The sequence below is a fragment of the Sus scrofa genome, chromosome 13 (assembly GCF_000003025.6).
Source record: "Sus scrofa isolate TJ Tabasco breed Duroc chromosome 13, Sscrofa11.1, whole genome shotgun sequence".
Classification (NCBI taxonomy): domain Eukaryota; kingdom Metazoa; phylum Chordata; class Mammalia; order Artiodactyla; family Suidae; genus Sus; species Sus scrofa.
This window is the reverse complement of record NC_010455.5, coordinates 38,166,997-38,188,322: the sequence shown is the minus strand read 5'-3', so window position 1 is coordinate 38,188,322 and position 21,326 is coordinate 38,166,997. Positions and strand designations below refer to the sequence as shown.

General features: G+C 39.1%; 1 protein-coding gene across 22 annotated transcripts in view; it reads left to right on the top strand.

Moving 5' to 3' along the window:
- The window catches only part of ERC2 (ELKS/RAB6-interacting/CAST family member 2), a 979,000-nt gene that overhangs the window by 179,190 nt on the left and 778,484 nt on the right, over positions 1-21,326 (top strand). For all 22 annotated transcript variants that reach the window (XR_002337959.1, XR_002337957.1, XR_002337956.1 and 19 more), the window contains one exon: positions 451-867. Coding sequence is in view for 16 of the 22 variants with exons in the window: in XM_021070727.1 (XP_020926386.1) it covers positions 451-867 (417 nt within the window). In the remaining 6 variants the exon portion in view is untranslated. The remainder of the gene's footprint in view (positions 1-450; positions 868-21,326) is intronic.

Genomic DNA, 21,326 nt, shown 5'->3' with positions numbered 1-21,326 from the left:
ATGCTATTATTTTTATTTTTAAACAAACATGCATTTATCACAGAAAATAACAGTAGAATAAAGAGCACCCTAGGAAACAAGGAATACTGATTCTGGAGCATTGTGGATGTAAAGAAGGCGTGTTTGTGAAAGTTTCCCTCTAACCCTTTCCAATTCCTAAATTAAAACTCTGTAGATGTATAATTTACCTTGTGACTGACACTAATATACTGTTTTCTGTGTATGTGTACATTTCTCTTATGACATTCAAAAAGTATCATTGAATTAATTCCCCCTCTCCATGTAATGTGCCATGCTTCCGAAGTCACCCTGGAGGACTTCGCAGCTGGCCCTCTGGACCTCATGATTAACATTCCATCTTCATAGTGTGGTAGCAGCAAATAGCAGTTGGCATTTCCATTGACTTTTCCCCCTTCTTTCTCCTCTCCTGCTGTGTCTTTCTCATCATAGCACCTGCAGTTGACAATCCAGGCCCTTCAGGATGAGCTGCGAACCCAGAGAGACCTCAACCACCTCCTGCAGCAAGAGAGTGGCAACCGAGGTGCAGAGCACTTTACCATTGAACTGACTGAGGAGAACTTCCGGCGGCTCCAAGCCGAGCACGACAGGCAGGCTAAGGAACTATTCCTATTGAGGAAGACCTTGGAGGAGATGGAGCTGAGAATTGAAACGCAGAAACAGACCCTTAATGCCCGAGATGAGTCAATTAAAAAACTTCTTGAGATGTTGCAAAGTAAAGGTTTGCCGTCCAAAAGTCTTGAGGATGACAATGAACGGACGCGGCGGATGGCAGAGGCTGAGTCTCAAGTCAGCCATTTAGAAGTGATTTTAGATCAGAAAGAGAAGGAAAACATACATCTTAGAGAGGTAAGATCACTTTTTCTCATTCCCCAAAGCAATATTTTACAACTTAAAACATGTTAAATATGTTATCAAGATATTTTCACAGGTTGGAAGATATCTATAGCCTTAACAAAATTCTTTTTGTCATCTGTTTTATAACCTTCCTATCTAGTTATCACCTTTAAACTGAAATTTTGCATTAGTCTTTTTTTCCCTCTGTTAACCACACATATGTTCCATTATTATTCAACACGTATTCAGGATCCAAGTGTGTGCAACACATGTCAACTCTAAGGTGGTTTACAGTTGCTTTCCTACAAATGGCCATTGTTTCAGGGCCTTTTAAATACAGTTACTATTTAAGTTTTAAATGTTTACCAAATATCCTCTTTTTAAAGGGCAAAATGATTAGTTGATTAGCAAAACAATGATTATAAGTACTTTTATATCTGAATTTGGGATAAGATTTTTAGAAAGTAAAGCCTAAGGATGTTTCTGGAAAGAATGGTAAAATGTGCAGACCAATTTTGAATGTTTAGGTAATCTTTGCCTGCATTTATATTCATGTAGGACAGAATGTTCCAGGTTTTCTGAGTATGTGTTTTGCACTTAGTGAATTAAATCATTTGAAGTCCCTCAGAGGCAGCCTCTTTGGCTTGCCACCATCATTGAAAGTTGGGATGCTCAGATATCTGAGAATATGTGGTTGGATAGATCTTAGAAAGAATGTGGGTGACAGCCAAGGTTTGAAATTTTTACAGCAGTTTCTTGCCACTATGGTAGATAGGGATCTCAGAAGTACCACACAGGCAAAATGCTGTGGCAGACACAGATCTCACAGAAAATTGGAATCAATGAAATGGCATTGAGTATATTTTCAAAATATTCTGTAACCATAAATAAAAATTCCAGAAGACATTTGCTTTCAGACCAGACTAGATTTCCTGGCCATTATATACATTTTCAGATGGGCAGCCTTTCCAGTGAGTCACTTTTTTGGTTGTTCAGAAAACGTGGCTTCCATGTTGGGAATTGCTAATGCAGATGCTACTAGGAGTTTTCTCTGACAGAGATTGTATTTGCCTACCACATTTGAAAGGACTTGTATTTTCAGGCTTAATATCTTCCATGCTTATTCTCCTTTGTTTTGTTTTCATGAGACCTTAGGTATGTATTTGGGAAATCATATGGATTGGTTTTACCTTGAGACACTTCAAAATATGTTTTATTGGGTCTAGTCTTCCAATCCACATTCCAAGAGAGTGAATGTGGTGGCAAGGCTTCTAAGATGGCCCCAATGATCCCTACCTCTTGGAATTCATATGCTTATGTAATTCCCTCTCCTTGAGTATAGGCTGAATCTAGTGACTTGCTCCTAAGTAAGAGAATGGCAAAAGTAATGGGATGCCAGTGTCACTTCTACAATTAGGCTACATAAAACTGTTAATTATATCTTGTAGGACTCTATTGCCTTCTCAGCTTACATGCTTCCCCCCACCCTTTTTGTGACTGCACCTGTGGCAAATGGAATTTCCTGGGCTGGGGTCAAATTAGAGCTGTAGCTGCTAGCCTTTGCCACAACCATGGCAACACTGGATTTGAACTGCACATACAACCTCTGTCGCAGCTTGCAGCAACGTTAGATCCTTAACCCATTGAGTGAGGCCAGGGATTGAAATCACATTCTCATGGACACTTGGTCGGGTTCTTAACCTGCTGAGCCACGACAGGAGCTCTGTTTGCTTTGATGAAGCAAGCTGCCATGGTGGAGAGGACCATGTGGTAAGGAACTGAGAATAACCTCTAGCTGATACCCAGGGAGGCAATGGGACTCTCACTTAAACAGCCACAAAGACCTGAAAACTGCCAGGAATCACTTAGTAAGCTCGGAAGTGGATCTTTTCCCCATTTGAGTCTTTGAGTAAGATGACAGGTGCTGGGCGGACAGGTGCTGGGCTGACAGGTGCTGGGCTGGTGCTGAACTTGATTGCAGCTTTCTGAGAGATGGTGAAGCGAAGGACCCAGCTGAGCAATGCCCAGATTCCTGATCCACACAAACTCTGAGATAATACCTGTGTATTGTTTTAAGCTGCTAAATTTTGGGCTGATTTGTTACACAGTGATATTAGTGATAGCTAATACAGTGGTGGAGAAACCAATCTCTTCCTGTCTTACTACATAGAGTTTCCATTTAGTTTATAGAAGAGAAGTAATGATTACTGGCATATCATCATTGCATGTAGAGTGTCTGTGGATTCTGAGATTTTGGTTGTGTTATCTCAAAACTGTGGTTGGTAGATTTCTATAGTTGGAAAAAAAAACCTGCTGCTTTATTTTGGGTGCCAAGGGATCATGTTGCATGTATAGCAAGACTGTGGTACAAGAGAAACCTTCATCTGTAGCATTGACCTTCACTCCATGTTGGATCTTGGGGCAGGATAGAGTCGCTCTTCTTTTTTATTAGATTCTGCTCATTGTTAGCAATTAATACATGGCGCCTTGATCCTATTGTAGAAAGCTTCATTTAAATGGATCTAAACATAATTTGGTTGATATTTTATGAGATCAGTTGGTCTTCACAGTGATCTGACATGAATATACATCATGTTTAGACATTTAAACATTAGTCTAAGAGTCCATAGAGAATGGTACAGAAAATGTAGCCCAAAAAATCCAACTATTTTGTTAATGGAACAAAGTCAGTGGATAGCCCTTATCTTGGCTCATCAAGAAGGGAAAATGTGGAAAAAGGTGCCTATAAAAAAAATCTTATTTTAAACTCAAACTCAGCAAACAAGTTTGGAAAGCCTGAAAAGGCCTTTCTCAAGAGAGAGAGATGATAATGGCTTTCGAGAGCCATTTGTTACATTTCTAGGAATTTCATGAACGGGCTTGTAAATCATTTATAGCTTGGAATTGTGGGCATATTTACACCATGGAAATTGGCAAATGCTCCTCTTAGGGTCTACTTATCCTCTTCACCCCATCCCTGAAATCTCACTTACCAATATACCTCTGAATAAATGTTATGAAATGTTTACCCAAAATATAGCAGGAAGAGTCAAGTTAAATAGTGTAAGAATTATGATTATGAATGCCTTCACCATTCATTGTTCATCAAAAGTTTTCATAACATCATCTAGCTAGAAGTTTATGTTAGGCACTATGAAGAGTGCTTCACATTTGTCTTTCTTATGATAATCTGTAGTTGTATCTATGTTACTGTGAATGACATCATTTTGTTCTTTTTTATGGCTGAGTGGTATTCCATTGTATATATGTACCACATCTTCTTAATCCACTGATCTCTTGATGGACATCTAGGTTGTTGCCATGTGTTCACAATTGTGTATGGTGGTACTTTTAACATAGAGTGAATGTATCTTTTTGAAATAAGAGTGCTTTACATTGATTCACAGTTAATTCTCACAGCCTCATTTATTCATTCACTCATTGATTTATTCATCCATCCACCCACCCATCCATTCTGTGACTACTTATGTTTTGGGATAGAGTAACTGATGAAGTTTGAGTTCATGGGTACATATTTTATTGAGGTGAAACAGATAGCAGTTTAATAGTTAAACAGAGAGTTATCATGAGGAAAAGAAGATAAAGTAGTAGTGACCTGGGTGGGGCTAACTTCATATTGCATAGTCAGGGAGGGTCTCTGGGAGGGGGACATTGTGAACTTGATAAAAAGTAATCAGCCATCTAAGGCACTGAGAAAAAAAAATTTCTAACTTGATGGAAAGGCCTATTCTTAGGAGTTGGTGCCATTATTTTGCATATATTTGCCTGGAAACTGAGGGACAAATGACATGAAGAAGCTTGCCTAATGTTTCACAGCTAAGAAGTTGTAAAGCTGGTATTTAAATTAGGCTGCATCCAGAGTCTCAGCTCCTTAACTATTTCTTATATCCCTTTTCAGAAGAATCTTTCTCAAATTATATTTCACAGAACAGCCATTTTGTGGAATATTGATATGTGTTGTGAGAGACAAAGGGCTGCAAGGCCAAATGAACTTGGGGAAAATGTTGAATCCCATAGAGCTTATTGCGGGACTCTGAGACTCTCAAGTATGCAAATGTACGTCAGTCATTTCCAAGAAGAGGACAAAGGAAAGCAGAGCTTCTTAAACTTATTTGATTTGTTTTTTCTTGTTATACTGATGTTCTTTGTGGAACAATTTGGAAAAATGCTATACTAGAACATAAAAATTGTGCTTTTAATTTGTGACCTATAAAATATGTAATATACAAATAGTTGTTTCCCATGGCCAAAAAACTGGGTAATTTCCTCCATTAGTTATTCTAGAAGGCAAAGTTTATTGTAAGCTGTTTCCATGTTCTCTATTGAGTTTTAGAATGTTTGTTCTCCTGTCAGGGTTTTTTTTTTTTTTTAGTGGAAAAAATGTGGCTGACTGATGTTGGTATTGAACTGGTAAGAATAACCCAGCTTGAATAAAGAAGTTTCCTGACCTCTGTTAATTTAAATGAATCTAAAACAGGATTTAAAATATACTTGAGGTTTTAAGTTCAGTGTGTTCCTGATTTCTTTTTCATTTTGCACGATTCAACCCAGTTGGGGCTGAATGGTGTAATGCTGGGGAATGGAGTGCTAGTGGTTTTATGATTCATTCTCAGGCAGAGGTGTTGGACCTCATATAAACCCCATCTCCTGGAATACTGGCCTTGTTTAGCTTATTGTTTCAGGAGATTTAGAATTGGCAGGAGTTGCACATGGGGAGGGACAAGTTGCTTTAGTATCTTGTTATCTTTCAGTGGTCTGGAAAAGGCTGAGGGTGAAACCACTTCTTTGCCTGGCAGGAAACAACAACAAAAAGATTATGATCTCAGCTTATTTGGAAGACTAGAACTGTTGCCCAAGAACTGCAGTTGACAGGCTAATGTGAGCTGAAGTGTTGGCTGAAGTGCAGCATTACTCACTAGTGTCGTCTGATGCTTTTGGATACAGGTTGATTTGATAAGACATTGTTTGATGTGGTAATAGTTTACCTTGTTCTCTAGCTTTTTCTACAGAGAACACATTGTTCCATATAAAGGTTTTAGTAATCAGGTACCCAAAATACTACTGATCTCATTAAAGAAAAAGTGGGTTTATATGCTAGGATCCTCCTATATTCATTCTCTTTAGTATTTTCTTGGCTGATCCTTCGAAGAGAGTCAGGAGACTTTGAATTATTTACTGTAAGATGTTTGAAGGGAAAGGATGTATGTTTTGCTGCCATGCTTGTTGATCTCCTATGCTAATCCCCATGGGCAGCTTGCCTGTCTTTGAAAGGAAGGGCAGAAGAGCACTCAAATCATTGAGGGGCCACAATTGCTACTAACCCAGCCCATGAGATATTAGGCCTGGGTGTCCCTCCATGTTGTTAGGGGGCAGGGAGGAGGAGGGCAAGGCAATATGAATTCTTGGTCTCCTCATTTATCCAGGTGTGCCTAGGCCAGTGAGGGAGCCACCAAGGTAAAGTTGATGACCTAGAAGTTCTTGAGCTCATAAACCTTTTACTGATAGTTGAAACCTCCCCTGTATAATCTTTGCCCAAACTAATCTCCACCCTATTTCCCCTTCTCTCAAAACCATATGGCCTCTTTCTCTTTTACACACGCTTTCTCTAATTCTGCTGGCTGAGCTATGATTTTGCTGTTGCAGGCATTTCTAATTCTGACTCTACAAATTATACATTCTATTTTGACCAAGAAATCTTATCACAGAAAATATTCCCAAACACAAATGACCATATAAACGTAACATCTTACTTTCTTTTGCAAGAGTTTTATATATATATTAAACATATATAATAGAACCTAAAAATTGCTCCCTATTTTAATAAAGTAAGCTTTTAACCTAATCAGTACATTCCATCAGTATTCCCAGGCCTCAAATATTGCCTGCAAGATGCTCAGTAAATATTTAAAGGGTGAAAAATAGCTTAAAAATACCTTGAGAATTATCCGGTGGTTTATTTTGTCAATATTGGAGAAGCTATAGTTGTAAAAGCACCATATTCTTTTTGTTTTCTCTGTCATTGCTCTATGTTTGGAGTGGAACAGTGGCTTTGAGAGTAAGCTTAACTGGAGGTTCTGTTTTTTCAAAATGTGTTGAATATCATTGGGCACATGTTGAACATCCATATGCAGGATGCTGTGGGAGCATCCATGGAAAGTTTATAGTCTTGTTCAGGGGTTCAGATGGGTAATAAGAGAAATAGCTCACACTTATTGAGGCTTATTCCATGATAGATGCTGTACTAAGGGAAGACTGTTGTCATCATCCCCAATACATAGTTAAGGAAACTGAGGTACAGAGTTAAGTATCAAGCATTGGATACACAATCAGAACCCAGGAAATCTGGCTCCAGGGTCTATACTTGTCACCACTATACACTGCTATACTAAATACTACTATTTCTTGGGGTGGTATACTAAGAGGACCTCAAGTGGCACCTTGCTGTGTAGCTTAGATGTAGGAGAGCTGGCAACTGGTTTCATACCTGATAAACTGGTCTTCAGAGGCAGGAAGAACTTGAACATATAGGGGTGGTGGAGAAACATGATTGGAGAAGAGATGGTTGAGCCAAGCATTAGAAGGGACAACTGTGGTGTGTTTTGGTCATAGTGAGTTTGGAGCAGCTGGAGCTTTATCTGTCAGGAGAGAAAGGAAATAAAGCGGAATGAGTGTTTGAGGTCAGATTACTGAGGGCTCTGAGCATGTGACGTAGGAGATTGGTCTTTACTTGGTAGGCTCTGGGCAGCTTTTGAAGGAATTTTCCCTGGAGAATAGAATGATCAGAAAAGATTGTTAAGTACTAATTGGTAGTGTATTGGCTAGAAAGATTCTAAAGGCATGGAGATAGGTTAGAAGGATACCACTGTTGTTCACATGACCAAGAAGTATTTAAGTTGAAGGGCAAGGTCATCCCCATCTGCAGGCAGAACTTGGACAGCTTGGAAACTGAATGCAAGGAGTTGTGATGAGTAGACAACCACATCTGCTGGTTTGTCAGCAGACAACCACATCTGTGGGCCTGGGTGTACGCAGATGCTGGGACAGAGGGTAGGAGAGAATTGTTGTGAGGAGGGGTTGGGGTTGAGGAAAGGCTTTGGATGTATTGAGTTTGATGAAAATCCTGATGGAGCTGTCCAACCAAAGTTGAGAATATAGCTGAGGAAATTATTGTGAAACTCTGCCCAGATACACAATGCATTTCTAACTATTGGTCATGTTTGGTGGTGGTGGTGGTTGTTGTGTGTATTTTTTTTCACACATATCTTATTATTTTTGCCCACCAAGCTTCCAGTTTGGGCGATTGTTCTAAAGGCTGCCTTGTCACAGTTATTTAGGAGGAGACCTTAGGAACTGAATGGTTCTTCATGACTCATTTCTGAATAAGTACTTGATTTTAAATACGATATATCTTTTGAGATTGCACGAACTTTTCATTTACTGGTGCCAACTTGATGCAGTTTGCCTTTGTTCTCATTGAGTTCCATTTTCTATAAGCATTTCATGCAGGATAGGTCCCAATGAAGAATCTTTATAGAGAAGCACTCTTTCTGGACCCTGCAGCAGCAGATTCAAAAGCATGGTTTCATAACTTTGACCCTTACATTTCTGATGACATAGGAAATGTATTTATTTCTGCTGAGCATCATTTGCCTCATCTTTAAATTCTAATACATTCTTTGAAGTTTGAACACTGCATGCTAGTTTGAAATGATTTAGGCTTTATCCCTTATTGATTTGAATGAGTATAATTGGTTACTTTTTACAGTAACAGATAGTGGTAGAGCCCCAGCAAGTCATTAGGCACAAGGCATATTGCAGCCTTCTGAGAAGAGAAAGTTGCAGGATAGAGAGAGGGGTATGGGTAGGTGCCAGGCAAGGTGAAGAAGTCAGGACATTATACTGGGAGAGATTCTGATTACTGTCCTCATCGCCCTGTCTTCCTGCTCTACCTTGACTGGGTCTGCTTTTTGAAAAAAAAATTTTGGTATTTATCATTGTCATCATTTGATGAAACAGTGCTCCACAAATAAAACCTCAGTGGTTAGAAAGTTCTCCAAGCACTGGGAGTGTGGATACTTAATTGTGTTCCACAAGCTGAGCAGTGGGAAGTTGCTCAGCTATAACAGAGTCCTGAATGTCTTAGATGGGAATATCAGCTAATACCTTACATGTGGAGAAAGCTTTGTAGTTTATAGAACACAGTCTATTTTGATGATTTTCTCCAAAGCTCCTGGTAACACTGGAAGGAGACTGAGGCTCAGAGAAATAAAAAAGTGGTGACTGATAACATTTACCGGGTACTCATGAGCTAATCATCTTTTGGGGAGTGCCATTTAATCCCCCCAATACTCTGGTGTTGGGTGATGGTTTACTACTGTTCAGAAGAGGAGGCCAAGACCCAGAGGGGTGGTGTGTCTGGTCCAGGTTCTCAGAGCAGATAGTGATCCAAAATTCAAAATTGGGCCGGCTGGTTCCAGCCATCTGTCCCTGTCCACCTTATTAAGATGGATAGGGATTTATCAAGGTGGATAGGGATTTCAACCTGAAATTTCTGAGCAGACCAGAGACAAGGATTTTAGTATTCTGACTTCTTGCTCAGGGATAGTTTCTCTGTAAATGCAAAAAGCAAAAAAAAAAAAAAAAAAAAAAATGCTGAAGACCGTGATTCTTTTTTTCCTTGCCACATCTTTTTGGGGCCTGTTGAATTGGGAACTGTAAATCTGTGAGGTCATGAGTGCCACATTGAAGGTGCTAGGCCTCCTAAGTCTGTTTGTGGCTCATGAAAATGAAGGTACTTGCTTAAAATAGGAAGAATTGTAATGTACATGTGAACCCTCCATTAATTCCTAGGGTATAGGTTAATTTTTGTGAGCAGAGAATAAAGAAAAATGAGAGGTGCTTCATCTGTTCAAAGTTAGCCCCCTTTTTCAGTATTTTTACTTCATCATTACCTCATTATGTAGAAAGAAACTCTTTGCATCCTAAACAGACTTTACGTTTTAATACCGTTTTTGTTGGGTATTTGGGGTTTCTTTCTCTGTCAATTTCGTGACATTTAAATTGTATTTATAACCTCCTAACAGGTGCCCCCTTTCACTGCTCTTCTAACTAAAATTTGGTAAAGCAAAATATACTTTTCTACTTATTTAGGTTGGTTGAAAGGGATGGTTTTATTTGTGTTTCCATTTTGGCATATAGGTTCAAGACTGTTGTGGATAGAGTGTTAAATAAGGCAATGAAAAGGTTTGCTGGTTGATCCTTTGAGTGGATTATAGTTATAACAATTGTAACTTATGTAAAGAATGAGATAAACCCTCTTTACTAAAGGTAAAATGTTAATTATATATGAGTAGTTTGTAGAAAAGAGAAAAAGAAAGATGAATGAGACTTTAGAGTGAAAATTATAAACACTTGCTCCTCACTTTGATTAAGAGTGAGTGAACTATAGCCTGTGGGACAAATGTGTCCCACTACCTGTGTTTTTATGGCGTAGGAACTGAGTGGTCCCCCCTCCCACTTTTTTTTTTTTTTTTTTGTCTTTTTAGGGCCACACCTGCAGCATATGGAATTCCCAGGCTAGGGGCCAATTTGGTGCTGGCCTACACACAGCCACAGCAATGCTGGATCCAAACCCCATCTGCTACCTATACCACAGCTCACAGCAACTCCGTATCTTTAACCCTCTGAACGAGGCCAGGGATTGAACCTGCGTCCTCATGGATGCTAGTCAGATTCATTTCCGCTGAACCATGATGGAACCTCTGGTTTTTCCCATTTGAAATGGTTATAGAGATACCTAAGTAATATTCTCTATTTTGTCTTGTGGCCCTCAAACCCTAAAATATTAACTACTTGACTCTTTAAGAAAAAGTATAGCTTCCTAATTTAAATGGTAGTTAAATAGGTCTGAATCAAGATATTTGGTAAAAGAAAAATATGTGCAATTAGTTATATTTAGAGTATAAAGATATTTACAGCTTTTGAAATTTTTAAAATGGGGAGACAATATATTTTTGACAACATTTTTCTTTTATAGTTATTATACCAGTGATTTTAACCTCCAGAGTTACAGCAAACTGGGTATTGCCAGTTATCATAAAAGTTTCAGCTCTTTCAGGAGTGTTTAGGTGTAAGGAAGGTAACTTGTATGGATTAAAAAGGGACTCTCTGTGAACTATTCACTAATCTAGAAAGTACTGGAGAATTGGAGATTGCAATTAATAATCCAGTAGAATTAGAAATTCCTGACCTATTTAAAACATAGGCTTCCAACTCGTTCTCCTCTTATGTTTTTAAAAATAGCATGCCTATTGATAGTTTTTAGGCCTACACAATTAGTTCTTTAAAATCTGGCTACTTTGAAGGAACTAGCCTGAAAAACACAATTCCTGTATGTTTACGAGTTGTATTAAAAAGTATTTACATGTAGTAATTATTGGTTTGCCATAGAATTGCTAGTTTTCCTATGGGAAGTATTCTTATTTAGGTAAAGCTAGGGCTTGGTCAGGATGACAGCTGAGGAAATCCCTTACTACTGTCTATCCTTTCTTCAGCCTCCAAGGCAGTTAGATCTCTTTTGGCCATGTGTGGATGAATGAGCTGGGTTGCTAGTTGTTTGAGCATTTTTAATGTTGGGGGGAAGACACTATGTATTAATGAAATTTTGCTTCGTTAGTGCAGGCCAGGGTTTCTAAATCAAAGCAGGATAATTCTTTGTTGTAGGGATTATAGGATGTACCATTCTGGGTCTCTACCAACTAAATGCAAGTAGTACCTTTCTTCTTCCCCCAGTTGTGACCATTAAAAATGACCCCAGACATTGCAAAATATCCCCTGGGGGCCAAAATCATCCAGGTTGTGAACTCTGACATAGAGTGATTGACACATCCTTCTGGTGGTTGCCTTGTGGACATGGTAAATGCAATAATTACCAGCCCCACCTGCTTGATACTGTTTTACTGAGGAAGGGCAAACCCAGATCATGATATTTCTTGACCTACATAGTGATTACAGGGGATTGAACTAGGAAACAGATGTGCTAAGGAGAGGTGGGGGTTTGAGCTGAAAAGAAACATAAATGTGATGTGTGTGTGTATGGGTGGGGGTGGGGTGGGGAGAGGGGTGTGGGGAGGGGAAGAGAGAGAGAAGCTTCCTTTGATGTCTTCCTCCCTCCTTCCCTCTCAGGGAAGGTAGTACTGGGAATGAGGCAGGTCATAGAAAAGAAAAATCTAAGGGAGGGATTAGGGGTGGTGTTACCATCTGAGATACCACGTGGGAAGGTTGGGACTTTGTGAAAATAAGAGACATTTGAATCTCAGGAGGTAATAATAATGGATTTGAGAAGATAAATGACCTCACTTTTTGACTACTGGATTCTCACTATTAATTGGCAGTTTTATTTTACAATAAATGTTGTTGTCCCTGCTTTCCCCTCAAATGGCCTTTGAGTCTCCCTTTCTGTTTTTTAAATAAACATTTCTCTGCATGAACCACTATTTCCCCTCTCCCCAGTTCCACCAAACTTCAGAGCAGTTTTGGAGTGTAGTGGTTTTATCATGTGGAAATGTAGTACAGATGTTCAGAATTACCTTTTCTTTTTCCTCTTTAAAACATCATGACCACACATGCTTTGCTGTTAAGTACTACTAAGCATTTTTATCATTACTATTAAAAAAAAAATCTTGCCTCAGGCAGAATTCCACTAAGTAGAAGCAAATATTACAATAACAGTAAATATTTATGCATATTACACTAAAAATCTGAACTCAAATTTGGCTTTTTATGCAACTGAAACTTTTTATTTTTTGACCCACTTAACTAAGTCCTCTAGTTTTATCCTCTTTTTCTGACTCTAAACCTTCAAGTTCAGACTATAGGATTTTGTTCACTATCCTCTGTTCCCCCAATTTTCTCTAAGTGTGAGTTTTTCTCTTTATCCTGCATATATCTTTGAATGAAGTTTGGTGGGAGGATTTGGACTGCCAACATTAATTAGTTGGTACATGTTTTAAAAACTTATTAATGGAGGGAAGTTCTTTTCTGACAGAGTATCTCACAGATGCATGTCTGAGTTTCTGGGCTGTTCAGGTGCTGGGGCCAGTGGTCATAGACAAAGGAAATGCTGATCAACACTCAACACATCCCCCTCTCAGAAACCTATTTGTGGAAACTAGCTGCCACTCCAGTCTTAACTTCTTTTGGGTTTATTAGTACCATTTTCTTTTTATATTTCTTGGCCAAACTTAAATGCATTTCTCTAAACAGTTGCTAAAAAGAAAAACCACTTTTCATTTAATCACTTGAACCTAGAATCAAAAGCTTTCTTGCCACTATATTTTTAGTGTACTGGAAATTAATCCTGGTTTAGACAAATGATATTTGTGGTACTGCTTTTTCCATGCACATCCAAATAAAAATGCATTGCAAAGTGATTTTCTTTTAAAGGACAGTGGAGGTATTTGTCATTTGGCAGAGTCCATATAGCAAGGAAGAGGCAAAACCTGATTGTACTTTATACTGTAGAAGTAACGCTTGGTGTGTGTATTCCACTGTACTTTCATGACACCCAGTGGTGTTGCTGCCAACAGTTTCCTTGCAATACTTCCATGATGCATGTCAAAGTTTAGATGATTTTAAGATCTTAGGCTTTAGTTGCTTTAAAAGGCAGAATGTTGCATAATGACTGCATTCTCTCTGATTACGCACTGGAAACTCGCAACACTTTCAAAACCTGCCAGGATACCTCAATAGGTATCCTCAGGATGTTTCTTGAGTACAGGTAGAGTGATCATGGGAGTTGAATGGAGACTTGAGGATGCTTGTACTGAGTGGGGACGATGACATGTGATGACACAGGATTTCCCAGAGGACACAAAACCTTCTTGAAAAATGTGTTCTTTTTCCCTCTTTTCTATACTATGGTTATCTTTGCTTGCTGGCTCCTTGTTTTGTTGCCTTACAGACGCAAATGTCCTTCTTGCACAGAGAACTCGAGATTTGTCCAAAATGATCACATATCCTGAAATAACAGCAGCCTTCCAAGGAATCTGTGTGGCACTGACTGACTGAGGGTTATTATGTAAAGAGAAAGTTTCGTAGAATCTCATCTTGGGAGGTCCTGGCTGGGTGTTGATAGCATAAGTCACAGGATCATCACAACCACTGTTAAATGGAAGGCTTTCTAGGTGCCAGCCCAGAGCCTAGTGCTGTACTAAGTTACTCCTCAGTGCAACCCTATGTGGTGTAGGTGCTGAATGGCTTAGTTACTTGGTTAAGACGTCAGAGGGGACTTGACCTCAAAAATGAGAACCATTGTATCATCTACTGCCCTGCAGACAGTCAAAATAACTTCTAGTCATTTCTTCCCACCCAATTCCTCTCCTTGTGATTTTGTTTTCTTTGAAACCTTCCATTTCTGTTTAGATTTCTCATCTGGTTTCTATCATGACTTCATTTAAAATCTTATCCTGTCTCTTCATATGTTAATTTCTTTTTCTTTTAATTTCACTCCTTTTCTTCCCTTTCTGTTTTCATCTGCATTGTTTAATGGGGTTAATTGTGTTTGTTTTCTTCCTAGTAGCAGTTTTGAGCTTTTGCAAAAGACCTAAGAATGCTAGTGAAGATTAAAGGAGCCTTTTGCTAGGCCAACAATAATTTTAATCACCAGTATTCTCAGCCTCCTGCGAAACCTTTTCATCCACCTGTGAGTTTATTCTTTGGTCTCCAGTGAACTGACCTATGCAAAGCCCTTTCCACAGGGCTTGGCTGAACAAATGTCATTTATGTTTCCTGGAAGAAAGGTGAGGAGGGGATAAGTAAGAGTTATCTTCACATTGGTTGGTCTCCTTATAAAACAACTCCAATTTCCCTTTACAAACCACTGATTTTTCTTCAGAAGCAAACATTGCCTGCTAGCATTTTATAGGTCACTTGTTTGGACATAGATGTTTGTACTGAGCTGGGCAGACTCAAGAATGACATTCATTCCACCATCCTGGTTTCATTTTGTAATTGCTTCATAATGTTATAGAGTGGATTTTTTTGTATGGCAAATAAGTGCTTTGAATATAAATTAACTTAAATGTAATGCATGTGATATTTGATTTACATGTAAAGACTAGTACATAGTAGGTGCTCAGTGAATATTAGTTTCTTTTTAAAGATTTTTATTTTTTATTATAGTTGATTTACACTCTTCTGTCAATTTCTGCTGTACAGCAAAGTGACCCAGTCATATATATGTGTGTGTGTGTGTATATATATATATATATATACATTGTTTTTCTGTATATATATATATATATACAGTCATATATGTGTGTGTGTGTATATATACACATTCTTTTTCTCACATTATCCTCCATCATGTAGCATCACAAGTGACTAGATATACAGCAAGATATATAGCATCACAAGTGACTGTGCTATACAGCAGGATCTCATTGCTTGTCCACTCCAAATGCAATAGTTTGCATCTACTAACTCCAAACACCCAGTCCATCCCACTCCCTCCCCCTCCACCTGGCAACCACAAGTCTGTTCTCCAAGTTCATGAGCTTATTTCTTATCTGTAGAAAGGTTCATTTGTGCTGTATATCAGATTTCAGATATAAGTGCTATCATGTGGATTCGTCTTTCTCTTTCTGACTTACTTTACTTAGTATGACAGTCTCTAGTTCCATCTATTTTGCTACAAATGGCATTATTTTGTCCTTTTTAATGGCTGACTATTGTTCCATTGTGTATATGTACCTCATCTTCTTAATCTATTCATCTATTGATGGGCATTTAGGTTGTTTCCATGTCTTGGCTATTGTGAATAGTGCTGCAATGAACATAGGGGTGCATGTATCTTTTTCAGTGAAAATTTTGTTCAGATACGTGCCCAGGTGTGTTATAGCAGATACCCAGCAGCCCTGTGCTGCAGCGTATCAGCTCTGGTGACAGCCCTGTGGCTGTAGCGTACCAGCTCCAGCAGCTCTGTGGCTGCAGTGGATCAGCTCTTTTACCCGGCGAGAAACCAAGCGAGCACTAGGAGAGTTGGAGAACTCAGGTTTATTACGCCGGCGGGCTCAGACGAGATCGCTTTCCAGAGTCTAAGCCGGGAAGAAGGGTTTCACAAGGCTTTTATGGGCTACGTCTTCCGGGTCCAAGCTTGGCTAGTTGGACTGGAGTGACGTCAGGCAAGGTAGTAGATGCGGAAACAAATTTACAGAAGCAGATGCATGGGGGAGGACTGGTTGGGGCAGTTGGCTAGACTTTGCTTAATCATCATGGTTGGGGTCTCTCCTTTCTACATTTTATTGGGACATTTTCTCCTACAGGTGGGGTCACATGGTATTTCTATATTTAGATTTCTGAGGTACTTCCATACTGTTTTCCATAGTGGTTGTATCAATTTACATTCCTACCAACAGTGAAGGAGGGCACCCTTTTCTCCATATCCTCTCCAGCATTTGTTATTTGTTGACTTGTTAATGATGGCCATTCTGACTGGTGTGAGGTGGTACCTCATGGTAGTTTTGGTTTGCATTTCTCTAATAATTAGTGATGTTGAGCATTTTCTCATGTGCCTGTTGGCCATCTGTATATCTTCCTTGGAAAAATATCTATTCAGGTCTTCTGCCCATTTTTCAATTTTTTTTTTTTTTGCTGTTGAGTTGTTTAAGTTGTTTGTATGTTTTAGAGATTAAACCCTTGTCAGTCGCATTGTTTGAAACTATTTTCTCCCATTCCATTGGTTGTCTTTGTTTTTTTTTCTTTTTTTTAATGCTTTCCTTTGCTATGCAAAAGCTTGTCAGTTTGATTAGGTCCCATTGATTTATTTTTGTTTTTATTTCTGTAGCCTTGGGAGACCTAAAAAAACATTTATAGTGTTTATGTTAGAGAAAGTTTTGCCTGTGTTATCTTCTAGGAGTTTGATGGTGTCTTGTCTTATGTTTAAGTCTTTAAGCCATTTTGAGTTTATTTTTGTGTGTGGTGTGAGGGTGTGTTCTAGTTTCATTGATTTACATGAAGCTTTCCAGTTTTCACAGCACTATTGGCTGAAGAGACTGTCTTTTTCCCATTTTATGTTCTTGCCTCCTTTGTCAAAGATTGATTGACCATAGGTGTCTGGGTTTATTTCTGGGTTCTCTATTCTGTTCCATTGGTCTGTATGTCTGTTTTTGTCCCAATATCACACTGTCTTGATTTCTATAGCTTTGTAATATTGTCTGAAGTCTGAGAGAGTTAGGCCTCCTGCTTTTTTCCTCGGGTTTGGTTTGGCAATTCTGGGTCTTTGGGGTTCCATATCAATTTGTGGATTGTTTGTTCTAGTTCTGGGAAAAATGTCATGGGTAGTTGATAGGGATGGCACTGACTCTCCAGGTTGGTTTGAGTAGTATGGCCATTTTAACAATATTAATTCTTCCAGTCTGGAAGCATAGAATATCTTTCCATTTCTTTGAATCCTCTTTAATTTCCTTGATTAACATTTTATAGTTCTCAGCATATAAGTCTTTCACTTCCTTGGGCAGGTTTATTCCTAGGTATTTAATTTTGGGGGGTGTGATTTTAAAAGGTATTGTATTTTTATATTCCTTTTCTGATATTTCATTGTTAGTGTACAGAAATGCACTCAGTATCTGAATGTTACTCTTGTATCTTGCTACTTTGCTGAATTCATTGATCAGGTCAGGTAGTTTTTGTGTGGAGTTCTTAGGGTTTTCTATATACAGTATCATGTCATTTGCATACAGTGATGATTTTACCTCTTCTCTTCCAATTTGGATACATTTTGTTGCTTTTGTTTGTTTGCTTGCTGTAGTTTACCATTCATTGTATTTATCTGTCTCCTCACAAGACTGTGCAGTCATTGGCAGCAGGAATCACATCTTACTTATCTTTAATATCACCACCACCTAGCACACAGTAGGTGCTGACTGTTGGTTTATTATTATTGATTCATACCTGTCTCCTCTGGGACTGTGCCCTCCCTGTGAGCAGAGATCATGTCTTACACATCTCTAATATAATATAGTAGGTGACCAAGTGTTTGATGTATATAGAAAATTACTGGGGAAAGAAAGCATGGAATAATTGAAAATTGTTAACAACTTTTGGGATGACATAAAAATTCTTATGATGCATCAAAGTATTTTTTTTCATTTTTTTTATTACTCAAATGAATTTATCACATCTGTAGTTGTATAATGATCATAACAATCTGATTTCACAGGATTTCCATCCCACAGCCCAAGCACATCCCCCCACCCCCCAAACTGTCTCCTCCAGAGACTATAAGTTTTTCAGTGTCTGTGAGTCAGCATCTGTTCTGCAAAGAGGTTCCGTCTGTCCTTTTTTCAGATTCCATATGTCAGTGAAAGCATTTGATGTTGGTGTCTCATTGTATGGCTGACTTCACTTAGCATGATAGTTTCTAGGTCCATCCATGTTGCCAAAAATGCAGGTATTTCGTTCTTTTTGATGGCTGAGTAATATTCCATTGTGTATATGTACCACCTCTTCTGGATCCACTCCTCTGTCGATGGACATTTAGGTTGTTTCCATGTCTTGGCTATTGTAAATAGTGCTTCAATGAACATCGGAGTCCATGTGTCTTTGCGAGTCATGGTTTTCTCTGGATAGATGCCCAGGAGTGAGATTGCTGGATCAAATGGTAGTTCTGTTTAGTTTTCTAGGGAATCTCCATACTGCTTTCCACAGTGGTTGCACCAATTTACAATCCTACCAACAGTGTACGAGGGTTCCTTTTTCTCCACACCCTCTCCATTACTTTTCGTTTGTAGACTTTTGGATGATGGCCATTCTGGCTGGTGTAAGGTGGTACCTCATTGTGGTTTTGATTTGGATTTCTCTAATAATGAGTGATGCTGAACATCTTTTCATGTGTTTCTCGGCCATCCGTATATCTTCTTTGGAGAATTGTCTGTTTAGATCTTCTGCCCATTTTTTGATGGGGTTGTTTGTTTTTTTGGTATGGAGCTGCAGAAGTTGTTTATAAATTTTGGAGATGAATCCCTTGTCAGTCGTTTCATTTGCAAAGATTTTCTCCTATTCTGTGGGTTGTCTTTTTGTGTTGTTTAGGGTTTCCTTTGATGTGCATTATCAAAGTATTTTTAATGAGTTGTATATAAATAGTAATTAAAAAACCACCTCTGGAGAATAGACTTGTGGTTACCAAGAGGGAAGGGGAGGAGGGAGTGGAAGGGACTGGGAGCTTGGGGTAAATACATGCAGAATGTTGCCTTGGGAAGGATTAGCAATGGAATACTTCTGTGTAGCACTGGGAACTCTGTCTAGTCACTTATGATGGAACATGTAATACGAGAAAAAAAGAATGTATACATGTAAGTGTAACTGAGTCCTATGCTGTACAGGAAAAAAAATATACACATAAATAAAAGCAAAAAAAAAAAAAAGCTATCTCTTTTTGGAGCACTTACTTTCTGCTGGGCACTCAACTAAATGTCAGCCACTTGGTATACATTTAATCCCATAAACTTATACTGAGTGCTAAGTTTGTGAAAAACCATATTCCCAGTCTGGACCTGTCTCCTGAGCCCCACCACCGTATATGCACCTTTCAAGTGAACATTTTGAATATTGCAGAGCCATCTTAAGGTTAGCTTGTCTATATTGGAAATTCTTCTTGTTTTCCCATCCTGTGTACTGTATTGGTGACTCCCCTGCAACGTGGCTCCCAACCGAAACCACATACCAGAGTCATCATCACTTCTCTTTCCCGTCACTTCTGTATTAGTTTCCTATTGCTGCTGTAATAAATTATTACAAACTTAGTGATTTGGAGCATAAATTTATTCATATACACTTCTAGGGGTAAGAGGCATGAAATCATTTTAACTGGATTAAAATCAAGGTGTTGGCAAGTCTGTTTTCCTTCTGGAGGCTCTAGGGGAGAATTCATTTTCTTGACTTTTGCAGCTTCTAGAGGCCAGCTGTAATCCTTGGTTCATGGCCTCTTTTCCCATTTCAAACTCTCTTGCTATACTTCTGCTTCTCTTGTCACATTTCCTTCTCTTGACTTGGAGCTCCCTCTTATAGAGACCATTGTGATTACATTGGACTTAGCCAGATTATTCAGGTGACCTTCTTATCTCAAGATTCTCAATCACATCCTCAAAGTCCTACTTGCCACATAAGGTAAATATGCACAGATTTTGGAGATTAGGGCTTGGCTTTCTTTGGGAGGGGACAGCATTCAGCCTACCATACCCCCTGTATCCAGTGTATTACTAAATTCTGTTAAATCTCTCTACAGACTCTTGGATCTGCCCATGTTTTTCATTTTCATTGCTCTTTCCTTTGGCCTTGTCCTCCCAACTTGTTTCCCAGCATTGTACTTATAATTCTTCCTGTCACTCTTAGGATCATCTTTGAAAAATGCATATCTGTCCTTTCAGAATCCTCTGTTGCTGGGAGGACAGAGTATAAACTCCTGAGCCAGGCTTACAAAGCCCTGCTATTCCAGTCTTATCTCCTACTCTTTGTTTTTCCTTAACCTCCCAATCACTGTAAACTCTGGCTTTGCTCTACAGCTAGCCTCTGGGGTCTGTGCCTATGTTTGTGTTGCTCCCCTACTGTCTGGGGACAATAGGGACACTCTCACTCCTCCGTCTTCACTTGACCTGCATTATCCAGCCTAGGTATTACTTTTTCAGAAGTCCTCACTTTCACTCCCTCTCACTCTAGACTGAACTAGGGTTTCCTACCTGTGCATGTATTTCTCATAGATATATATATATTTTTTTATTTTCCCACTGTACAGCAAGGGGGTCAGGTTATCCTTACATGTATACATTACAATTACATTTTTTCCCCCACCCTTTGTTCTGTTGCAACATGAGTATCTAGACATAGTTCTCAATGCTATTCAGCAGGATCTCCTTGTAAATCTATTCTAAGTTGTGTCTGATTATCTGCCCTCTTAGCGCAGCAGGCAGCGCGTCAGTCTCATAATCTCATAGATATTATTAAACATCTATTTCCTGTGAATATCCAAGAGAAGAACCTTGTCAACTTCACTGGTGTATTCATGGAACTTAGTACTGTCTTTGGTACATGATAAATATTTGTGGATTGATTTTTGGAGTGAGGTTGTGTTGGAGTTCTTTGTCTTTTTTTTTTGTATTTTTTTAGGGCTGCACCGGTGGCATTTGGAGTTTCCCAGGCTAGGGGTTGAATTGGAGCTGTAGCTGCCGGCCTATGCCAGAGCCACGGCAACGTGGGATCTGAGCTGTGTCTGCGACCTACACCACAGCTCACGGCAACGCCAGATCCTTAACCCACTGAGCGAGGCCAGGGATCCAACCCGCGTCCTCGTGGATGCTAGTTAGGTTTGTTAACCACTGAGCCACGATGGGAACTCCTGTGTTGGTGTTCTTTTGTGTAGGACTAACTTTTTATTTTGAACTACTTTTAGAGTTACA